This window comes from Dasypus novemcinctus, chromosome X, assembly GCF_030445035.2.
Source record: "Dasypus novemcinctus isolate mDasNov1 chromosome X, mDasNov1.1.hap2, whole genome shotgun sequence".
NCBI classification, from domain to species: domain Eukaryota; kingdom Metazoa; phylum Chordata; class Mammalia; order Cingulata; family Dasypodidae; genus Dasypus; species Dasypus novemcinctus.
The window spans coordinates 29808145-29829690 of NC_080704.1; the positions used below are offsets into that span (position 1 = coordinate 29808145).

The window sequence follows — 21546 nt, forward strand, 5'->3', positions numbered from 1 at the left end:
GTTTTCTTCTTCCTACCCCAGAATGTAATTCAGGCAATAAAAAGAAGGACCTTGTACACAAGTACTGTTTTGGAACCCGCAGCCTTAATCATAAGAATTCCAAAAGGAATGTGGGGTATCGATAAAAAAAAAAAACTTAGGTGACAATAGGATCATTTACTTATGCAATGCCTGTTAACCTCAAATGATCAGACTTACAAATTTATCTTGGACAGTCCCTTCTCTGGATAAAATAATATAGATTCTGGAACTTGATGTTACCCTGGGAGGCCCCAGGCAGGGGTAGCCTTATTTGGCATTCCTTAACATCCCACCACGGGCCCAATAAACGCGTGGGGCCTGGACTGTGGCTGTGAGATATAGGTCAGTAGAGGGAGGTGTGCCGGGAATCAAAGGCAGGGACCCTAAGTGAGCACTGCAAGGACTACCCACTCTAGAAGAGTGAGGTGGCACAGAACCGCCCTACTTCCAACTCTGGGAGGCCCCGTACAGGGCTGTCATGCTTACGGCTTCAAGGAGAGTGTCAGGGAGGTGAGGGCCTTGGCCTAAAGAGGGTGGCCCCAGAGCAGCAGTGGGAGAAGTCTCAGGACCTGGAACGAGTCCAAATAAGGATACTGTGTGACGACTTAGGGGACTTGCCCACCCCAATACAGAGGAGGCGCCAGAGATCTCCGCTCCTGTTGTCTGCCCCAGGAAGCCCAACCACTGTGATACGTCGAGAAGCGCTACTTCCTCAGAGGGCATTTCAGGAAGGCGAGGCGCTTTCTCCACAGAAGATGGCGTCTACCAGGCTACAAGGTGAGGACCAGGAATGAGCGTGAGCGAACCACTCACCTCAGAAAAGTGGGGGCCGGCACAGAGCCCCGCCCCTTTTCTCAGTCTTTGGAGGCCGGGGCGGAGCGCCGTCATTCTGAAGAACCCCCTCATTTCTGCCCGGAGGGTTTCAGGGAGATTACGACCTTGGTATAAGGCTGTCCCCAGTATAACAGAGGGAGGGGCAGTAGGCTTTAACAGGAGTCGAGGACAGAACCCTGAAAAGGTCCGAAAGCTACCGCCGTCTCAGAAAATGGGAGAAGGCGCAGAGTGGTGCCCAGCCCCTGCTTGCAGCCCTGGGAGGCCCCAGGAGGGAGGTGATCGCTTTGAGCGCATCACAGTGTGAAGGCTTTGGTCTGAGGGGTGCAGTCTGGTGTCAGCAAGGAAGGAGTCCCAGAGCTGGCCGGGAGTCTTGGTGAGGGCCCTGAGCGAGGGCTGAGGGAAACGCCGCCAGAACTAAGGGGCCTCCCAGAGCCCAACCCTTACGGCAGCACTCGGATATCTGGGCTTTGTCAACGTGATGTGTCACGCTCACCCTTGCCATGGTATCATCGGGGGGTGGGGCATGGTTTAAAGGGGGATGGTCAGTAGTGGGAGGATTTGTAGGCCTGCAGCAAACGATCAATGTGAGGACTCTGAGGCCAGAGAGAACCATGCACTTCGAAACAATAGGAGGGAGCATCATAGAATCCATCCCCTATGCTTAGCTGTGGGAAAACACCAGCGGGTATGGTCAGATGAGTAGGCCCTCACTTCCTTCGAAGAAGTCTCAGAGAGTGCTGGCCTTAGTAAAAGGGCATAGGCCTCAGGGGACTGAGGGGACCACCTACCCATGAATAGAAGTGATAGCCCTTGAAGTCCCAGGATAGGTTTGTCAGTCTGAGGGTCCCCCAAGCTTTAGTCTAAGGCAAGTGAGACCTTTGGTCTGAGGGTGTAGTCACTATTCAGCAGGAAGAAGTCATCCAAGGCCCAACCTGGAGCCAAGGTGCAGACCCTGCATGAGAACTGATGACCCAAGATACCCCAGACAGAAAGAGTTCAACAGAACTGTCAGTGATTGGTTCTCCCTGCCAGGGGTAGTGAGCTGAGGATCCCTGTAAATTCCTTCTTGTGGGTCACAGTGAGTTTTGAGAGGTCATATTCAGAGCAGCAGAGGGGAAGGTGTCCAGGCCTGGCCAACAATTGATAGGAAGGTCCTGAAGGAGAACTTAGAGGCCCCCTCTACTCAGGACTCAGGGGGTTCCACAGAACTTCCAGCACTGGGTGCCCCAGAGCAGGGATGGTGGACTTATGGGCCCCATTCACTTCCTCTTCTCTAGTCCCAGGGAGGTGATGGCCTTGGTTTGAGGTATCAACCTCAGAGTAATAGAGCGGAGGGGCCCCAGGCCATGCCAGCAATTGACATGATGATTCTGAATGAGAACTCAGAGGACCCCAGACCCTAGATCAGAGAGAGCTCCACTGCCAGCACCTGCTGTCAGCCCCAGGAAGTCCCAGGCAGGACTGGCAGGCTGCAGCCTAATGCTCACTCTAATTTTCTCCACAGGCTTTTAGGGGACAGGCTGACGAGGTGAACAAGATACTATCTCCCTGCTGAACAGGCTCACAGCATCTCACCACCCCTCCTTGAGTGGGTCCACATCACCTGCCCTTCTAACCATACTCCTGCCTGCTGTCCCCGAACAGAGCCATCATGCCTCGAGGTAGGAAGAGTAAGCTGCACACCCGTGAGAAACGCTGCCAGACCCATGGCAAGGCAAAGCGGTCCCTCCTCCTCTCCTCTCCTCCTGTTGGGGATATTGCCCAGAGCTCGCCTGCTGCTGGGTTAAGTAGCACTCCCCAGGAGGCTCAGAAACTACCAATAGCCACCACTCATTCTAAAGGCCCCTCTTGCACAAGCGCTGGTGAAGCTGCCAACAGCCGGGATAAGGAAAAAAGTTCCTCCCAGGCCCCATTCTCCACTAAGAGCTCACGCAGAGATCCTCTAACCAGGAAGGTGGGTTTGTTGAAGCAGTTCATCCTGCATAAGTTTAAAATGAGAGAGCCCATTATGAAGAAAGACATGATGAAGATTGTCAACCAAAAGTACAAGGATCAGTTTCCTGAGATCCTCCAGAGAGCCTCTGAGAGCATTGAAGTGGTCTTTGGGGTTGATGTGAAAGAAGTCGACTCCACCAGTCACACCTATGACCTCGTCAGCAAGATGGACCTCCCCAACAATGGGAGGGTGAGTGGTAGCAGGGGCTTGCCCAAGACTGGTCTCCTGATGACTCTCCTGGGCATGATCTTCGTGAAAGGCAACTGTGCCACTGAGAAAGAGATCTGGAAATTTCTGAATATGATGCATATATATGCTGGGAGGAAGCACTTCTTCTATGGGGAGCCCCAGAAGCTCATCACCGGAGATTTGGTGAAACTAAAGTACCTGGAGTACCGGCGGGTGCCCCACAGTGATCCTCCACTCTATGAATTCCTATGGGGTCCCAGAGCCAAGCAAGAAACCAGCAAGATGAAAGTTCTGGAGTTTTTGGCCAAGGTCAACAATACAGTTCCCGGGGCTTTCTCATCCCAATATGAAGAGGCTATGAGAGAAGAGGAAGAGCGTGCCCAAGCCAGAATGGCAGCCAGGGCTGGCACTCATGCCTGCCCAAATGAAGCACCAGGTCCATGTCCTGCAGCTCCACTGACCCCTGGTGAGGTCTAAATCTTTTTTCATCATTCAAGATGATGTGACAACACAAAAGGGCCTTTCTTTTATTGTTTTTTTTTTGAAAAAAATTTCTTTTAATTGCAAAATAATACATGCTGTGGAAAAAAGGGCCTTTCTTAAAATATGAACAAATCCCACAGTAAAATAGTTGGGATAATGAAATAGAGAAAAAAAGGCATGGTTGATTTTTGGCTTCCCTTACTCCTTTTTTTCTTTTGTTTAGGAAAATTAAATGATTTCTACCTCAATGTGCTTAGTTTACTCACATATACGTGGGAGAAATTAAATCAGAATAGATGAGACCTCTTGTACACTGGTTCTTTTGTTGCACGAATATTAATTGAGCCTCTATTCTTTGGAAGACTGTCTTAGTGCTAAGAATGCTATGATAAAGAGGACACATGTCTACCCGTAGAACTTTAGAATCTGGGGGGTGGCGATCATATAAAGATGTGGAGATACCCTCTCTGACCTATGGGAAAAGTAAGAAAGAGCGAGTGAGAAGATGGGTGTTTCAGATGAGACCAGTCAAGAGCAAACATCCAGAGGCAAGGCAGTTTGGGGCTTGGGGAAACTGCTTCTGTGGGAGGTGATTTTTTTTTTTTTTAATTTTATCATACCCCCCCTCCCGTGGCTTTTTGTGTGCTGTCTGCTCTCTGTGTCCATTCGCTGTGTGTTCTTCTGTGTCTGTATTTATTTTTATTTATCCACCCCCCCTTGTGGCTTGTTTTGCTGTCTGCTCTCTGTGTCCGTGTTCGCTGTACGCTCTTTTGCATTTTTCTTTTTTTTCTTGTCTCCCTTTTTTGTTGCATCACCTTGCTGAGTCGGCTCTCGGCGGTGCTTGCGGGCCAGTGGCTCTCCACAGTGGGAAGTGAACCCAGGGCCTCCCATATGGTAGGCGGGAGCCCAACTGACTGGGCCACAGCCACCTCCCCACGTGGGAGGTGATTTTAAATTAAGCCGGGTGGTGGCTGGGTAAGGCTGTGGAATGGTGAGCAGGGTTCAGACCCTCGACTGGTGTGTCTCAGAGTTCAAGAGACAGAACCGTGGAAGGGAAAACAGCTCTTTCAAGTTATTTTGGGATTGTAGATAAACCAGAAAGACATATTCACCTGGGGCAGCAATGGAAGGTGGCCTTTGCTCTTGTCCCAATGAATGTGAACACAGAGCACAAAGTGAGGATTTTATGCACTTGGTCTTCAGGGCGTTTCTGAGAAAGAAGGGTGATACTTCCTTGAGGTGAGATGCCAAGAAGCCACTGTGCTGGCACTCTTTTTCCTGGGTTAGGAGAAACAATCCCCACACCATAAAGTGGGTATTTTAATTAGGTTATTTGAAGGCAGTTTGGCAAAGTTTAAGGGAGTTCTAGATTTGGTAGTGGTGGTGGTGGGGAATCGAATGAAAAAGGGGGGAGGGGCTGGATGAAATGGCCCCTGGAAGGAGAAGACGGAATTGTTCCTTGACTCACATTCCAGAAGACTGGGGCTGCATCCAGCTGGAGAAGACCCTTACATATCCAAATTAAATAACAGATGCACAAATGTGGAAATTTTACTTTTATTTGCTATTGTAAATATTTGGCTGGTTTGGGGTTTGTCCCAGAGTCTTGCATATTCTCTGACATTTCCTGGATTAAAAGAAAATAACTTCCCAGAAAGGAGGGTGGAATATTTTGGGTCAAAATCACATAGTCATAATTCTCATTCATTAAAGACCTAACGTCTGCCAGTCATTTTACCAGATCATTTTTTTTTCCTGCAGTTTCGATGCTCTAGTCCCAAAGTTCTACAGGATGGGGCTGATCCAACTCACTTGGCAGATAGAGAATTTGCAATATTCTCACATTCACATGGCTGGAAAGTGACAGGGCTGGAACTAGACTCCTGGTCTGAAGTCACGTAGCGGCCACGCTATTGCCCTCCTCCCAGCCTGAGACATACCTTGTGTTTCTGTATTCACTTTTCTTCTCGGTTCTCCAAAAGGCCATCTCAAGCAATAAAAAGAAGAGCCCCGTAACCAAAAAGCATTAAAAGCAGACCTAAAATAAGAAGGTTACTATGAGAATAAACCAAAATCTGGGGATTGGCTGTGGCTTTCATTTACCTGGGGTCCTGCTGTCCCTTGCCCCCAGGTTCCTTGAGCGCGGGCTCTGCCCTGGAGCTCGTGCTTTTGTCCAGCCAGCTCTTTTCCACATTACAGCACCCTTCCCCCAGATCTTGCCCAGCATGCTGGCCTCTCCGACCATGGAGCCTGGCCTGCTGACCCAGCTCTCCACTGCTGCCACCTCTGAAGGTTACACCCTCTTCCCCATAGCACACACAGCCCCTGTCACTTGCTTAGCCCTGACACAGAGCATTTCAACTCCCTGATGTCATTTCCTTCGCCGTGGATGTATCTCATCTCTGTCCTCCTATTTAATGTGGTAACTCAGAGACCTTTCTTTTCTTCCTGTCCCCTTTCTTTTTTACTTATTTTAAAAAATGTCCTTTTTCTTATGGAAGGTTTAAATATCGTTTCTGAGTATAAGGTGATGAATCACTTTGGTTACACATTTATTATTATGTATCAGGCTGAAAAGTAGGAGATTTTCTGTTTTGTGATCCAAATTGGAAAACCTTCCATAATACATTGTGATCTGAAACAGTATAGCCCAGCATTGGAGTAGGGGTTTCTTCAGAAATATGAAATAAATCAGCAGTTTAATTGTTCAGATTAAGAAATAGAGCAAAATAAAATAAAACGTTATTAATTCTTGGCTCCCCTATTACTTTTAGTCTATTGCTCTGTAAAAGTAAATGATACATGCCTGGGTTTACTTAGCTTAATTAAGAATATAAGAGAAATTAAATCTTTATAAATGAGATACCGTGCTCATTGGCCCCATTTATTCCCTGTATCATTAGTTGAGCACCTACTTTTTTTAAAAAAGAGATTTATTTATTTATGCCCCCCTTGCCACTTGCTTCCTGTCTTCTCTCTGTGTCCATTCACTGCATGTTCTTCTGCGTCTGCTTGTCTCCCCATGTCATGTCATCTTGCTGCTCCAGCTCTCCGCGGGCACAGGCTGTCAGCTCTCCGCAGGCGCGGGCCAGCTTGCCTTCACAAGGAGGCCCTGGGAAGCGAACCCAGGGCCGAGCACCTACTTCTTGAAAGACACTGTGCTATTCCTGGGGATGCTAGCTTTTTGTGTGTCTAGGAGCAATAATCTTGTAAGGAAGATGGTGAGATATGGTATACTAGAGGAATAATTTTTTTAAAAAGATCAATTTTGAAGGAGGGGTTGGAGTCCATCCAGATGACCACAGTCAAGTGCAAATGTCCTAAGGCGAGAGTCCATTTGGGAAACTGCCAAGTTCTACAGTGGGACTGAACTTTAAATTTAGCTGTGTCATGGCAAGTTAAGTCTGGGAGAGGGGTGAACAGTGGCCAGCCCTTCAGAGGTCTGTATCAGAACTGAGAGACTGAAGCCTGGAATGGAAGATGGCTCTTAGTGGTTACCCTTGAATTCTGGATCAACTGGAGAGAAACTTCACGGAGGAAGCAAGGTAGGTGCTCTGGACACTTTTTTTTTTTTAATCCACCCCACCCCTTGTGGCTTTTTGCTTGTTGTCTGTTGTCTGTATCCATTCGCTGCATGCTCTTCTGTGTTTTTGCTTGTCTCCCTTTTTATTAGTTGTGTCACTTTGCTGAGTTGGCACTCCATGGTGCTTGCGAGCCAGGTGGCACTCTGCAGCACTTGCGGGCCAGGCAGCACTCCGTGGCATCTGGGCCAGCAGCTCTCCACAGCATGCGGGCGAGCCTGCCTTCACAAGGAGACCCTGGGATACAAACCCAGGGCCTCCCATATGATAGATGGGAGCCCAACTGATTGAGCCACAGTCGCTTCCCTCTGGTCACTTTTCCCACTGCATTTGAAAACAGTTTGCAAAGCAATTGTTTTACAAACATCAACTCCAAGGAGTTCCTAAAAAATAAATATTATACTGTTCTGACCTGATCCTTGGAAGCCAATTGGCTGGCACTCATTCCTGTGACTTGAGAGAGTCAGATCCCACTACATTATAAGGGAATTGGAATTTGTTGAAAGTAGTTTGGCAAGGACTGGGTTTTGGGTGGATGTAAAAAGAGTGGAAATTGCAATGGTTTGGTTGAAGATACAGCTAGGAGTGAAAGACGGAGACTATAAGAGTGCATGGTACTTTAATTTTCCCACACCCTAATTAAAGCACCCTCTCTGGAGGTGAGGCAATAGGCTTAGTTTTATTTGCTAAATAGCATTTTTGACTGTTTTGGTATTCTGGGTCCTAGAAACCTTAGATTCCCTGAAAGCTGCTTCATATTTAAATTTTAAAAATCCAGAAGGGAAAGTAGCAGTGTCTGGAATCAGCATTAATAATAGTAATGGGTTTCATTTATTAAAGATTTAATACATGGGTAAGTGGGCTAGGTGCTTTGCATATGTTTAATCTTTCTAATAAAAGAAATTAAGACTCAAAGAGCTTAGGAAATAATCCAAGGTCACACAGCTGAAAGTGACAGAAGCTGGACTGTCCTACTTCCTCTAGAACTCAGAGTCTCCTCTCCTCCCGGCCTTTGGTAGGTCTTGCTTCTCCTCATTCAGTGTTCTTCCCTCTACTCCATAAGATCTCTCATAAGTTAAAGAGAAAGACTTTGGCAGCCCACATTCTGAAAGTAGGCCTAAAGAAGGAAGGTAATTGTAGATAAAACACAATTTGGAGGCAAGCAGCTGTGGCCCAATCAGTTGGGCTCCCGTCTACCATGTGGGAAGCTCTGGGTTCGCGTCCTGGGGCCTCCTGGTGAAGGCAGGCTGGCCACACACTTCGGAAACTCGCCGGCCCAGGCGCCACGGAGTGCTGCTGGCCCGCAAGTGCCATAGGGAGCCGACTCAGCAAGGTGACCCAACAAAAAAAGGGAGACAAGTAAAAACACAGAAGAGCATGCAGTGAATGGACACAGAGAACAGACAGCAAGCAAGCCGTGGGGGGGGGGGGGGGGACAAACAAACAAAAAAACGCAATTTGGAGATTGTCTACTGGATTCATTTACCCACACTAGGGTTTCCTTGAAATCTGACACTGTCTAGGTAGCCATAGTTCGTCCAGTCTTTGCACCATCCCATATTACAGCTCCCTTCATCTGGGTCTTCCCAGTCTGCCCTGGTGTCATATTCTGTATCTTGACCTGCTAACAGCTCCCTCTTCTGAAGGATGTGTCCTGCTCCCAGTGTAAGAAGCAACAGAGACTTACAACCTCCCCCCCACCCTGCGCCCACAGATGTTGCCTATTCTTTGCAGATGGTCCCTACCAGTCCCATTCCCAATCCCCCCACCTCCATAGGAACAGACCCATTCAACGGGAAAGCTTACCTTGAAGAATGAAGTTTAGATACCTGGTCATCTCCTCTCCCCAGGTCCATTTGTGCAGTGTATTCGTTTGTCAAAGGGTTGCCGATGCCGAAATTGTATTGGCTTTTATAAAGGGTGTTTATTTGGGGTGAAAACTCACAGTTCCAAGGCTGTGAAAAGTCCAACTCAAGGTACCATAAGGTACTTTCCCACCAAAGTCAGCTTCTGCTGATCCTGGCGTTTTGGCCACATGGTGAAGCAAGATGATCGCCAATCTCTGTGCAGGTGTCTGCCTTCCCCTCCAGAATCTACCAGCTCTTGGAGCTCGGCTTTGGGCAACCAGGCATAGGGCTTGTCTCTCTCTCCGGGCTTTCTGTATCAGTCTTGGCTGCTCCACTCTCTTCCCAAGGTCAGCTGTAAGGTATCGGGCACATAGCAGGGCTGGTCTCTTCTTGAGCTGCTCTGTGGTCCCAGTCTCTTGGGGGCTTGGTACTTAAGCAAGCCTCTCTCACGCTGCAGAAGCAAATGTGCCGGCTCCCTTTTCCCTCTGTCGGAGTCTATGTGTCTCCCATTATATCAGACCCAGCAAGAAGGCAGAGACTCAATGTGAATCATGCCCCACTGACATAATCCTGTTAAATGGGTTTCAACCTACAGGAATGTACTGATTTTACACGTAATATTTCTCTTTGGGGATTCATAAAATTTCATACTGCCACAGGTAGAATTCCCCATTGCTCAGTTCTCCCTGGTCTTCTCTTCTTTACCCTTCCCATCAGCAATGCCTAGTGACTGAGCCACGGTGTGTGGCAGCGGGATACTGAGGAAACCTTCCCTGCTTACTCTCACCTCTACCCTGCCCTAGCCTGAATTATATTGCCCTCTCTGTTTCTTCACCAGTCCTTGCATCCATCTCTTGGGGTACAATCCTGAAGTTAGAGAAGGCTTTTGGAAACCACCCTGATACTTCCAGTAGTATTTATTTTTAAAAATAGCAATTCATGTTTATTGAGCAGTTACTACGTGCCAGACATAGTTTACATGCTTTATGTCAGTTATTCCTCACAACAGCTCTGAGGTTAATACTATTATCGTGCCTTATTTGCAGATGACAAACTAAGGCTAGACAGGTCAAAAAACATGCCCAAGGTTAAATGACCAGTAGGTGGCATAGGCAGGATTCAAATTCCTAATAAGTCTGCTATACTGCCTGATGCTCACATTCTCTTGGTGATCATGGCCATCTTTGGGCCTGTACAGGGGTATAATTACATACCATAAAATTCACCTATTTCAAGTATACAGTTCAGTGATTTTTTTGGGTAAATTTAACAACTTGTGACAGTATTACCACCATCCAGTTTTGTAGAACATTTTAATCACCCCACTAAGATCCCACATACCTGTTCATATGTTTCCATGTCCAGCCCCAAGCAATAACTGATCTACTTGATGTCTTCATAGATTTGGCTTTTCTGGACATTTCATATAAATGGAATCATACAACATGTGTTTTTTTGTGTGTCTGACTTCGTACGCTTAACATATTTTTGAGCTTCATCCATGTTGTAGCATGTATCATTGTAGGGAAACGCTGCATTTTCTTTTTTCACTCATGAGTTGATGGGTATTTTGTTTCCAACATGCACCATGTCTTTTGGCTTTTTTCCCAGCCATCTTCTTCCCAAACCAAGTGTCTGCTTCCTTGTCACCGTCAGCCAGTTGTGATCCCTGTAGGCCAGGTTTTGTTGGCATAGCTCTGCTTTTAGTTCATGTTACTTTCTAAATATGAGGTGCAAACAGCAACTTTTGTTCTATTACATTAGCCCTAAAATACATGTTAAAATTATTATATTTAAAATAAAAGGGCAAAATCTGCTCTTTACTGATAAATGCATAAAGCTGCCAGGTGGCTTTATCAGTCTTAAATCTTCTGAGTTTGATGGGTTTTGTGTGAAGCGTAATCATCAATTATGTCTCCTGTAATGAAACCTATTAGGTATGGCCAGCTCTCATCAGCATTGATCTGGGCATATTAGATTCTCAGAAGCCTCTGATTTCATAATCAGCACCTGCTCCGGATTCAACAAGGAATCCCAATCACGTAATAGTTTCCAAATGAAAACAGGCATTATAATATGTTTTTAAAAAGAAAGTGTTAAAATTCATTTTGGGGAAAAATTGATAAGAATTTCAATGTTTTTCTTGTATTTCAAATTTCCCATTACTTTATATTTTACTGACCAAGAAAATGTCCAATTTTCACAGCACAGAAATATTAAAATAATTCCTTAAAATTATCTTTGTTTATAGACAATATAGCAGAGTTTTTACTTGATACTATATTTCACCCCAGGTGGAGATATTCTATAATCACTTTCAAGAATTATTCCATTTATTTTCTTAATACTTTTCACTGTTAAAAATGTAGTGGGATTTTCGATGTTGTAGGCTGAGGACTTTGGCAAATCCCCACCTCAGAAAACAACAATAAAACTGAACTAATTGTGAAAAGTGTCCAGTTTAGGTTTCTGTAAATCAAAGTTATACAATACACCGAGAAATGGTTATTCAGCAAACTGGCAGGATAAAAGATCAATATATAGTAAAAAATTGTATTTCTATTTGCTAGTAAAAATAATCTGAATATAAATTTAAGAAAATTATATTCACAAGAACATCAAAAAGAATAAATTACCAAGGAATAACTTTTTAAAAAGAAGTGCAAGACTTGTGCACTGAAAATTATGTTGCTGAAAGAAATTAAAGAAGGCCTAAGTAAATGGGGAGGCATTCCATGTTCATATTTTCAAAGAAGCAATGTTATGATGACAATTCTCTCCAAATTGATGCAATCCTTATAAAATGCCAATAGTCATTTTTAAAAATAAAAATTGACCATCTGATTCTAAGACGTATATGCAAGGGGGTGGGTGGGGCAACATACGAACATAGGAGATTGTCAGGTATTTGGTTGAGAGTATAATGCTGAGAAAACCTTTCCAAAAATATAATAAGGAAAATTACCTCTTTAAGATGCTTAAAGGGGATAATCTGATGCAGGACAGGCTTCTAGGGAGTGTGTGAGTGTTCAGTTTGTCATAGTGGGTTGTATCATCGGATAGAGACCCATATAATGAGAGTGAAGGTAGACCCTCATCCTGGGGAGGACTGATGCCATCAAATGGAGGGAACTGTATCTCTCGAGAGAAAGGGTGGCTCCTAGGGCATTAGGGCAGTCGAGCATGTCAAGCCCTCAACACTGTTGCAAGTATCTCTGAACATGGCCCTTCAAGCAATGAAGATTGACTGTCACTGTGGGCCCTACGGGGAGGGGGAAAGAGGTATTGAATAAATGGAACCAATGTAACTGTGAGGGCAATAGAAGTGTTTCACAAGATTACGCAAGGATGGATATAAGACATGTAAAATTACACCAACAATATATAGCGGCTGATAGGCTAAAATGTAAATCATAATGTAAAACATAAGATAACTAAAAATTTAGAAAATTGTATAGTCTAAAATATAAACCACAATGTAAACCCAAATGTTACCTTGTTTGAAAGCTATTGTCTCAATATCTGTACATCTCAGTTTCAGTAAATATAGTATGAATATGCGAAAAGATTATTGCTGTGGAAGGGAAAAGGTTTTATGTTGGATATGTGGGAGTGCTGTATATTGTATATATGAAGTACTGTGATTTAAAACTCTTGTGAAGATAAGCTTAATAATTAGAAAAAAGAAAAGAAAAAGGATGTAGAATTTTTCCAAATTAATATGTATTCTATATCTAACCTTTAAACTCATCACTATATTCCTTTTTACTATTAAGGGAACCTGGCAATAAATTGGGCTTCACTTTTCAGGAAGTTTTGGATCACAGAGAGGTTCAACAATGGCAGTGGAGGAATACTGGTGTGGGATGTTGTTGACAGGGGACACATGGTTGGCAGGGAGTTCTACAGGGCATATATCCAGGGTACATAAAAAAATAAAATAAAAATAAAATGTATATGCGAATGTACACTACTGAAAAAATTATTTGCCTATGACAAGTTGTCAAGATTGTCTCTGCTTTTTCCCCAGTTTTATTACTTATAAACATATGATACAGTTGACTTAATTTTTGTGTATATAGTGAGGTGAGGGTTGAGGTTCTTTTCTTTACTTCATGTGAATGTCCAGTTCTTCCCAGCATCATTATTCGAAAAGATCATTTCCCCCATTAAATTACTTTGCCACATTTTTCAAAAATGAATTGACCATATATGCGTGGGCTTATTTGTCATATTGCTGCTTTGTTTTCTTTTAGAGGCCCATGGCAAGAATACAGAGATACAATGATTAATGTCATATTTTCCTTGTATCTTGAGGAATTGCTAAATTCTCTTAATGTTTATAATAGCTTCTATCCCCCCTAGATTCCTTAGGATTTTCTCTGTGTACCATTATCTGGCCATCTCTGATTAAAAGCAGTTTTCTTCCTTGCTTCCAACATGTGTACTTTTTAATATGTTTCATTGTCTTTTTGCAAGGGATTAAGACCCCCAATATAATGTTGAATAGGAGTGGTGAATGCAGATATGCTTGTCTTTTCTCCCAACTTATGGGTGAAAATAGTCAACTTTTCTCTCTTAAATATGATTTTTACCTGTAAGTGGTTTTTGTTTGTTTGTTTGTTTTGAGGTACCAGGGATTGAACCCAGGACCTCATACATGGGAAACAGGTGTTCAACCACTTGAGCTACATCCATTCCCCTACCTGTAAGTTCTTTATAGGTGATCTTTATGAGCTTGAGGATGCTCACTTCTATTCTTCCTTTGTTGAATCTTGTCAAATGTTTTTTTTCTACATATACGGGGATGGTTATAGGATTTTCTCATTTATTTTGGTGTTCAACCACTTGAGCTACATCCATTCCCCTACCTGTAAGTTCTTTATAGGTGATCTTTATGAGCTTGAGGAAGCTCACTTCTATTCTTCCTTTGTTGAATCTTGTCAAATGTTTTTTTCTACATATACGGGAATGGTTATAGGATTTTCTCATTTATTTTGTTAATATGATGATTATAGTCATTGATTTTTGAATGTGAAAACAAACTTTCATTTCTGGTATGAATCCTTTTGAGGCTTGATGCTCTATTCTCTTTAAATATTGCTTGTTTCAATTTGCTGAGATTGTATTAAGGTTTTTTGCACCTATGTTCAGGGCGATATTGGTCTGTCATCTTTTTCCTTGTAATTCATTTTTCTATTTTGGTATGAATACAATCTTAGTTCTGCAAAATGCATTAGAAAGTGTTTTCTCCTCTTCTAGTTTCTGAAAATGTTTGAGTAGGAATGATATTTCTTCCTTAAACATTTTTTAGAATTCACCAGTAAAGTCATCGATGAATAGAGTTTAACTGGACAAAATTGTTTTTTTTTTTTATGACAAACTCAATTTCTTTAATAGATATTGGGGTGTTCAGATTTTCTATTTCTTTATCAGTTTGGGTAATTTGGGTCTTTCAAGGAATTAACACAATTCATCTAAAGTATTCTAAATTATCCATTTATAGCCATAAATTTGTTCATAGTATTCCTGTATTGCCCTTTAATGCCTGGGGGACCCTGAATGAAACCCTTTCTGGTAAAATGCATCTTTTAAAAAAAATCTTGACCCATGTAACTTGATGCTATTGCTCTTCTCAAATAAAAAGTTTTTGGCTTTACTCTTCTGTTTCTTTTTAAAATTTATAAATATCTTCACTTTTATTTGATGTTTCATTACTTTTAGTTACTTGGAGCTAAATTTGTTCTTGTTTTTCTAGCTTCCTATGATGGCATCTGAGATAACTGATTTCAGAACTTTAAAAATTTTTATACAATGAGTTAAGCCTATACATTTCCCTTTTTCTCTGCATTAGTAGGTTTGTACTTGATTTTTGCTTTGACTTTATAAGTTGATGATATGAATGAGTGTGGTTTTTATATATTCAGGCCAAAAATAGGGCCATGAGTTATATTTTAGTATTTACATGAGTCTTCCCTGTGTTATAATTTTAATCCCAACCTTTTATGTTTCCATCATGTATATTACATTCTTTCTTGGATGCTGGCTATGGTAGCAAAAATGATTTCAGTGGAAATAACTTATTTGTTAAGGGTCCCAGAACACCTGCTCGTACTTCAGACTCTGACTCTTTATCATTAAGTGTCCATCAGTAGTCTTTTCTTAGACATCTTATGGGACACTTGGACTCAAAGTGTATATATGTAAAATAGGAGAAAACCTCCTCAGAAAAGTCTGATTTTGAAGATCAGGCAAATAAAATTTCATGAAAGAGGTATCATCAGATATGACCAATTAAATATTTAAAAATAAAGATGAAGAAAAATTCCGTATGCATCATTGCAGAAAAATAAAACGCAAAACTAATGTGCTTTTTCTACAAAATAATTAAACCTCAGAAGAATGCACACTCCTCTTCAATATTTAATTCTAGAAGGAAATGGAAAACTCCTTATACCTAACCCATTTAGTACCAATCAGAACCCAATTAAGTAGGACTTTTGATCATTTTGTAATAATAAGGTGGCACTAAACTCAGCATCATGGAGGTTAAGTATGTCACAAAGTCAACATAGCCAATAGGTGACAGAGCCAGGGAATCAAATTGAAGCTTGTATATGCCTTGTTCTTAACAACTCTACCATCTTCCACTTAAGGCTATATAATGATACAACAAAATGGAATGACATATGCGTATATACATATGTATATATGTTTATAGGTAATTATGTACTTAAGCCTGAATGTTTATGCATAGGCAAGCAAATATATATGCTTATATATGTACATGTGTACATATTTATCCATATATGTGTATGAATTCAGAAAGAAAAAAACATAAACCTGTACAAAATATAATTCTGAAGAATATGTAAACATGGATATATAATGCACATAGTCATGCACAAATACAATAAATCAAAATGTTAATACTCTCACTCTCTCTAAATGTTATCTTAGGACAACTAAAAATATAATTTTACTATTTCTACTAACAATGAACGTGCACTACCTATAAAATTTTGAAAATCACTAAAAAGAAACAAAGAAACAAAGCAAACAAACCTTATTAAACAATCAAGTAAAGGCACTTTCTATGGTCCTCATGCTTACAGATTGAATTAGAATGACCTACTTGTTAGGTTTCCATAATTTTATCCATTCCTGACTTTCTAAAGTTACTTTCCCCACAAAAGGAATTCTATAAGATTGCCAACTCATCAGAAAGAACACTATTATTTTTAGTTAGTGCAATTTTCTTAGACCAAAGGCAAGTTTTATACGATTGGAAATAAAATTTTCATATCAGAAATCTTAGATTTCATCTTTGTCTAACTCAAATTGGGCAAATTACTAAAAAACAAGTGTATATTTGAAGAACTTTTATTGAGAAACTATTATCCACTCCGATATCAGCCAGGCATGCTTTAGGCATTGATTTTCTTGTACAGAATGAAGGACGTATTAGGTAATACTCAAAACACCTTCTAGGTAATAATATCCTATGAAAAGTAACACCAAGAAACTTTTTTTTAAAGAGACACTTCTAAGGTTCGGTTTGGTGCACCTAACAAGCGAAGCAATCACAGACAATTCTTTTGGGCCTGTGGCTGGGAAACAGGAAGGCTTGTTTACTTTTTTTTTCTTTTTTCTTTTCCTCTTTCCTAGGAGGTATTGGGAATTGAACCTGGGACCTTATACATGGGAGGCAGGCACCAAGCCACTGAGCTCACCTGCTGAAACCATCTGAAACTGTGAACTGTCATATCATTACTTTATAATGTCACTTGCCTAGTAATAAAATGTTGGTTTCAGCTGTGAAAAAAAAAATAACAGAGTAGCAAATGTGTTTTTAAAGTTTGATAATTCTGAGGAGGGAATGATGTGTGAGGAAGAAGAGATGATTCCATAATTTGCTGATTGTAAATTTCAAAACCACTTTCAAGGGCAATCTAATAGAATATTTTAAACAAAAAGCACGTATTTATTGCCCAACCATTTCATTTCTCAGTGTTTACTTTAGAGATACATTCATACATGTCTCCTAGAAGGCATGCACAAAAGTGTTGTATTTATTATTTTTTCCATTCGTATATTTAGTAATGACACATGGATAAAGAGCTAAATGTCCAACAATAGGGTATTGACAAAAACTGCACAATACCATGGAATACTCTGCAGTAATTAATCATTTTGTGGTTGATAAGTTGTATTGAGTTGTAACTATAACCAAGGTAATAAAAGTGAGTACAGAATGATGTATACAAGTTATATTTTTAAATATCATATGATTTGTGCCAAAGACAGATAAATCAATAAATCAATGGGAGAGTCTACTGATACACATTGATGTAAGATGTTCAAGAAAGAATTGAGCCTTATTTTTAATATTCTTTTGTAAAAATTGAGAATATATTCATATATTATATTGTGATTGAAGTTTAATATAATTTATTTTAATTAATGGGATATTTTTCCATTCATTGTAGTTAGCACTTTATACATAAAACAGCTATTAATATGCTTTAGCTATAACAAGAGGGCCTACATTAAGAAAAGTAGAAAACTCTAAATGAGTTATAAAATAATACATGGAAAAAGGAAGTTATTTATATATATTTTTATTCATTTTTTAAAAATATTACATTAAAAAAATATGAGGTCCCCATTCACCCCCACTGCCCCCACCCCACCACTCCCCCACAGCAACACTCTCCCCCATCATCATGACACATCCATTGCATTTGGTGCGTACATCTCTGGGCATCGCTTCACCTCATGGTCAATGGTCCACATCATAGCCCATACTCTCCCACGTTCCATCCAGTGGGCCATGGGAGGATCTACAATGTCCGGTAATTGTCCCTGCAGCACCACCCAGGACAACTCCAAGTCCCGAAAATGCCTCCACATGTCATCTCTTCCTCCCATTCCCTGCACCCAGCAGCCACCATGGCCACTTTTTCCACATCAATGCCACATTTTCTCTGTGGACTTTGGATTGGTTGTGTCCATTCCTAATGTAAGGGGGAAATGGAAAGGACAAATGAGTTTCTATGGTTATGAGTCTCTAAAAAAGAGTCTGGAGGTTGTCAGAAGGATTGCCCTTATGCACACCTGAGCAGAGTCTCAGAGACAGATAAAGTAGATACAACCCCAGGTATTGGTTCTTTTGAGGGCTAAAGATACCCACAGGTTCTATGGTCATGGCAGATGGAGTTCACTGCCATGTCAGTTGGCTCTTCTTTGGAGCCAGTGTTTCTGTGTGATGGAGCTGGACTCAGATGGGATCTCTTTTCACATGCCTTTCATGCTGCTTTACTGGAATTGTAGTTGGTACTGGGGTTTAAGATATATCTAGGGGAAAAAGGAAGTTATAAACACTTTTTGAAGGATATATTTTGTTATTTATATGATTTAAATTATCTTTAAATTAATAAAAAATTAAATTCCTATCATGATTCTGAGGGATGGAAATGAATGTCTCAGAGTGATACTAGAATTCCTTTAGAGGAGGAAAAAGATGAAAGCTCAAGTATATTTGGCAAAAGAAGAATGAATGGTACCATATATCAAAATATCAAAAGGTAATTATTTGAATGAAACAGAATTGAAAATTTACATATATGCCTGCATGAATAAGGAGATAAACTATTACAAAGATGGACTTTCAAATGAGTTGGAAAGGATAGATTTTTAAAAGTGGTGTACTGGAAGAAGCAGATGTGGCTCAGGCAGTTGGGTGCCCGCCTCCCACATGGGAGGTCCTGGGTTCAGTTCCTGGTGCCTCCTAAAGAAGACAAACAAACAATGAACAGACACCAAGAAAAAATAATGAGCAGACAACAAGAAAAAACAAACAAGCAATGGAAAGACAATGAGCAAAAAACAAAAATTAAGCAGGGAGCAGATGTGGCTCAAGCACATGGGAGGTCCTGGGTTGATTTCCCAGTGCCTCCTAAAGAAAAAAAAAACAGACAATGCACGAGCAACCAACAACAACAACAACAAAAAACAAGTAGACAACGAGTGCAAACAATGAACAAAAACAACGAGCAAAACCACTGATTTGGGCGGGGGCGGGGGGATGGGAAATTGTATACTGGAAAGCAAATATAAATTTGAGAATAAAAGGAAATTTAGGAAAATAGCTCATTCCTGACAACAAGGTACATTGCAGATGACTTAAAAATTTAAAGGTTAAAAAAAAAAAACCTTGAAAAAACTGGAATTTAATATAGGTGGATATTTATTGCTCTGTGGATTGGATGTGTATATTATAAATATTAGAAGAGGTATAGAAACAAAGGGAAATATTGATAAATTTGTCTAGAAAATGAAAATTTTCCTAATAATTTGAATACTATATAAAAGATGAGCAATGAACTACTAAAATTACCCAACTTATAAGGTAGACAAGCAATTAAAATCCTAAAAGCTTTTACAAAGATAAAATGCCAAAAAACAACAAAACCCAAAATGCTTTATTTTAAAAACTGGATAAATTAGTTTCTGATTCAGTAAGTCTGGAGGGGGGCATTAAAATTTGTATTTCTTGTAAGTTCCCAAGTGTTACTGATGATGCTGATACTGCAACAACACTTTGAAAACTATTTATGCAGGATCCCCAAAGGACATGAAACCCCTGAAAGGGAAAACCCAAGGTTCCAATTACAGCTATCTGGGAAGATCGGGGCTTCCTTTTTCTCATCAGACATATGATTCTTTTTTATTTTATTTTTATTTATTTATATATATATTATTTTTAAAGAAGCTTTAGTTTACATAAATCTTACATTAAAAATTTAGGGGATTTCCACATGCCCCACTCCCTCCCCCTCCCCAATTTTCCCACATTAAGAACATCCTTCATTAGTGTGATCCATTTGTTACAACTGATGGCACATATTGAATTATTGCTACTAACCATGGATTGTAGTTTACATTATAGTTTACACTTTGCCCAACACAATTTCATAGGTTTTGAAAAAATGTATAATGGCCTGTATCCATCATTGCAATGTCATGCAGGACAATTCCAACGTCCTGAAAATGTCCCCATGTTATACCAATTTTTCTCTCTCTCTCCCCTCAGAACCTCTGGTGGCCAATGCATTTATGATCCAAGTTCTTCCATTGCTAAAGTAATAATAAGTGTATAATAGAATAATAAAAAGTCTGCTTTAGTCCATTGTTCATTCCCCATCTTCAGACAGATGATTCTTGACTGATGCTGATGAAGGAATTGACTGGACATATGCACTATGAAGCAAGTTCCAGGCATTTGGGGCAAGAACCAATAAGACAAAAAGGAAATGGGACTACTGAAATTATGACCAACGGAGTAAATTAAATACATAGTTGGTTATGATAACTTAAAATAGAGCAAATCAAATTTAGTAGATGTGGCTATGAAATGGATTAATCAACTCTCCTTTTAGTACAAGGTAAAAAGAAGCTTGTCAATAAATGGCATAAAATTGGAGAGTTGGGAGATTTTACAAAGTAAATGAGTCTTAAGAAACGTAATGAAATGCAACATATGGACATTTTTGTCTGTTGATTTGAACAACACGATGGTAAAAAAAAAAAAAAAAAAGGACAACTTTGAGACCATTGCTGAAATTTGAGACCATTGTTGAAATATGGATTGAGTATTACATGATACTAAGCAATTATCCTTAATGTTCCTAAGTGTGCTAATGGTATTTTTCTTATGTTAAGAAAATGCCCTTATCATAGAGTGATGCACAATGAAGTTTTTACTGATTGAAATGAAAATGATGTCTTGGATTTTTATTAAAATACACCAGGAAAAAATCAGCAAGTTGGCAAGGGAGGAAGGAGCTCCTAGAGTCAGTTCCTGCTACAGGGCAGTTAGTAAACACCCAGGGCTCTCTGGAGCTAGCTGAAGCACCTGTTGGGGGGCTCCAGGAGGCCAGAAGAGCATACTGAAACATCCTTGAGGGAATGGAAGAAGGAAGCTGCCCATCTGCAGAGAAGATTCTTAACTAGAGTGCTCCATGCCCTGGAGGCCGGTGCCCATCCTCTGCTGGAGGCACAAGCCGTCTTGGGAGCTATTCTGCAGCAGAAATTGGAAATGCTACTTCCCAAAACTGGGGGAAGAAGAGACAGTTGGGCACCAGCTTCAGCTACTAATGAGTAAATTCAGTGGGCTAAAGTATAATCCTGAGAACGGCCAAAGTTTGAGCCTGTCCAAGTCAGAAAGAGGCCAGGAGCCACCATCTTAACTCTGCGCCTGGCACGAGGGGAAGTGGGGCGGACTGAAAATCACAGTGTGGGTGGGGACTGGCTTCTTTTCATCCAGGTCAGATTGCAGCTCTAGCCTAGGCCCCAGCCCCACCTCCAGCAGGGAGGAAGCTGCAGGGACCTGTGCCAGCCTCTCCAGGAAATTACCAGACAAGCTGTGGAGGCCGGTGATCATCCTACTCTGTCAGTGCAAGCTGCCCCAGGAGCTGTTCTGTGGTTGGAATTGGAAGCTCCATTTCCCAAAACAGGGGAGGAAGGGATGGTAGGCCATTGATTTCAGCTACTGATTAGTAAATACAGCTGGTTAAAGTATAACCCTAAGAAC

General features: G+C 41.1%; 1 protein-coding gene and 1 long non-coding RNA gene across 3 annotated transcripts in view; both read left to right on the plus strand.

Annotated features, from left to right (window-relative positions):
• Window positions 1-2409: 2409 nt before the first annotated feature.
• Window positions 2410-3517, plus strand: LOC101419830 (melanoma-associated antigen B5-like). Its single transcript, XM_004482250.2, has one exon. It carries the CDS (start codon window positions 2507-2509, stop codon window positions 3515-3517), a length of 1011 nt encoding a protein of 336 aa, XP_004482307.2. The 5' UTR covers window positions 2410-2506.
• Window positions 3518-6900: 3383 nt separating this feature from the next.
• The window catches only part of LOC111758622 (uncharacterized), a 54700-nt gene continuing 40054 nt past the window's right edge, over window positions 6901-21546 (plus strand). For both annotated transcript variants that reach the window (XR_009184346.2, XR_001117926.3), the window contains exon 1: window positions 6901-7068. This is a non-coding gene — a long non-coding RNA (uncharacterized lncRNA). The remainder of the gene's footprint in view (window positions 7069-21546) is intronic.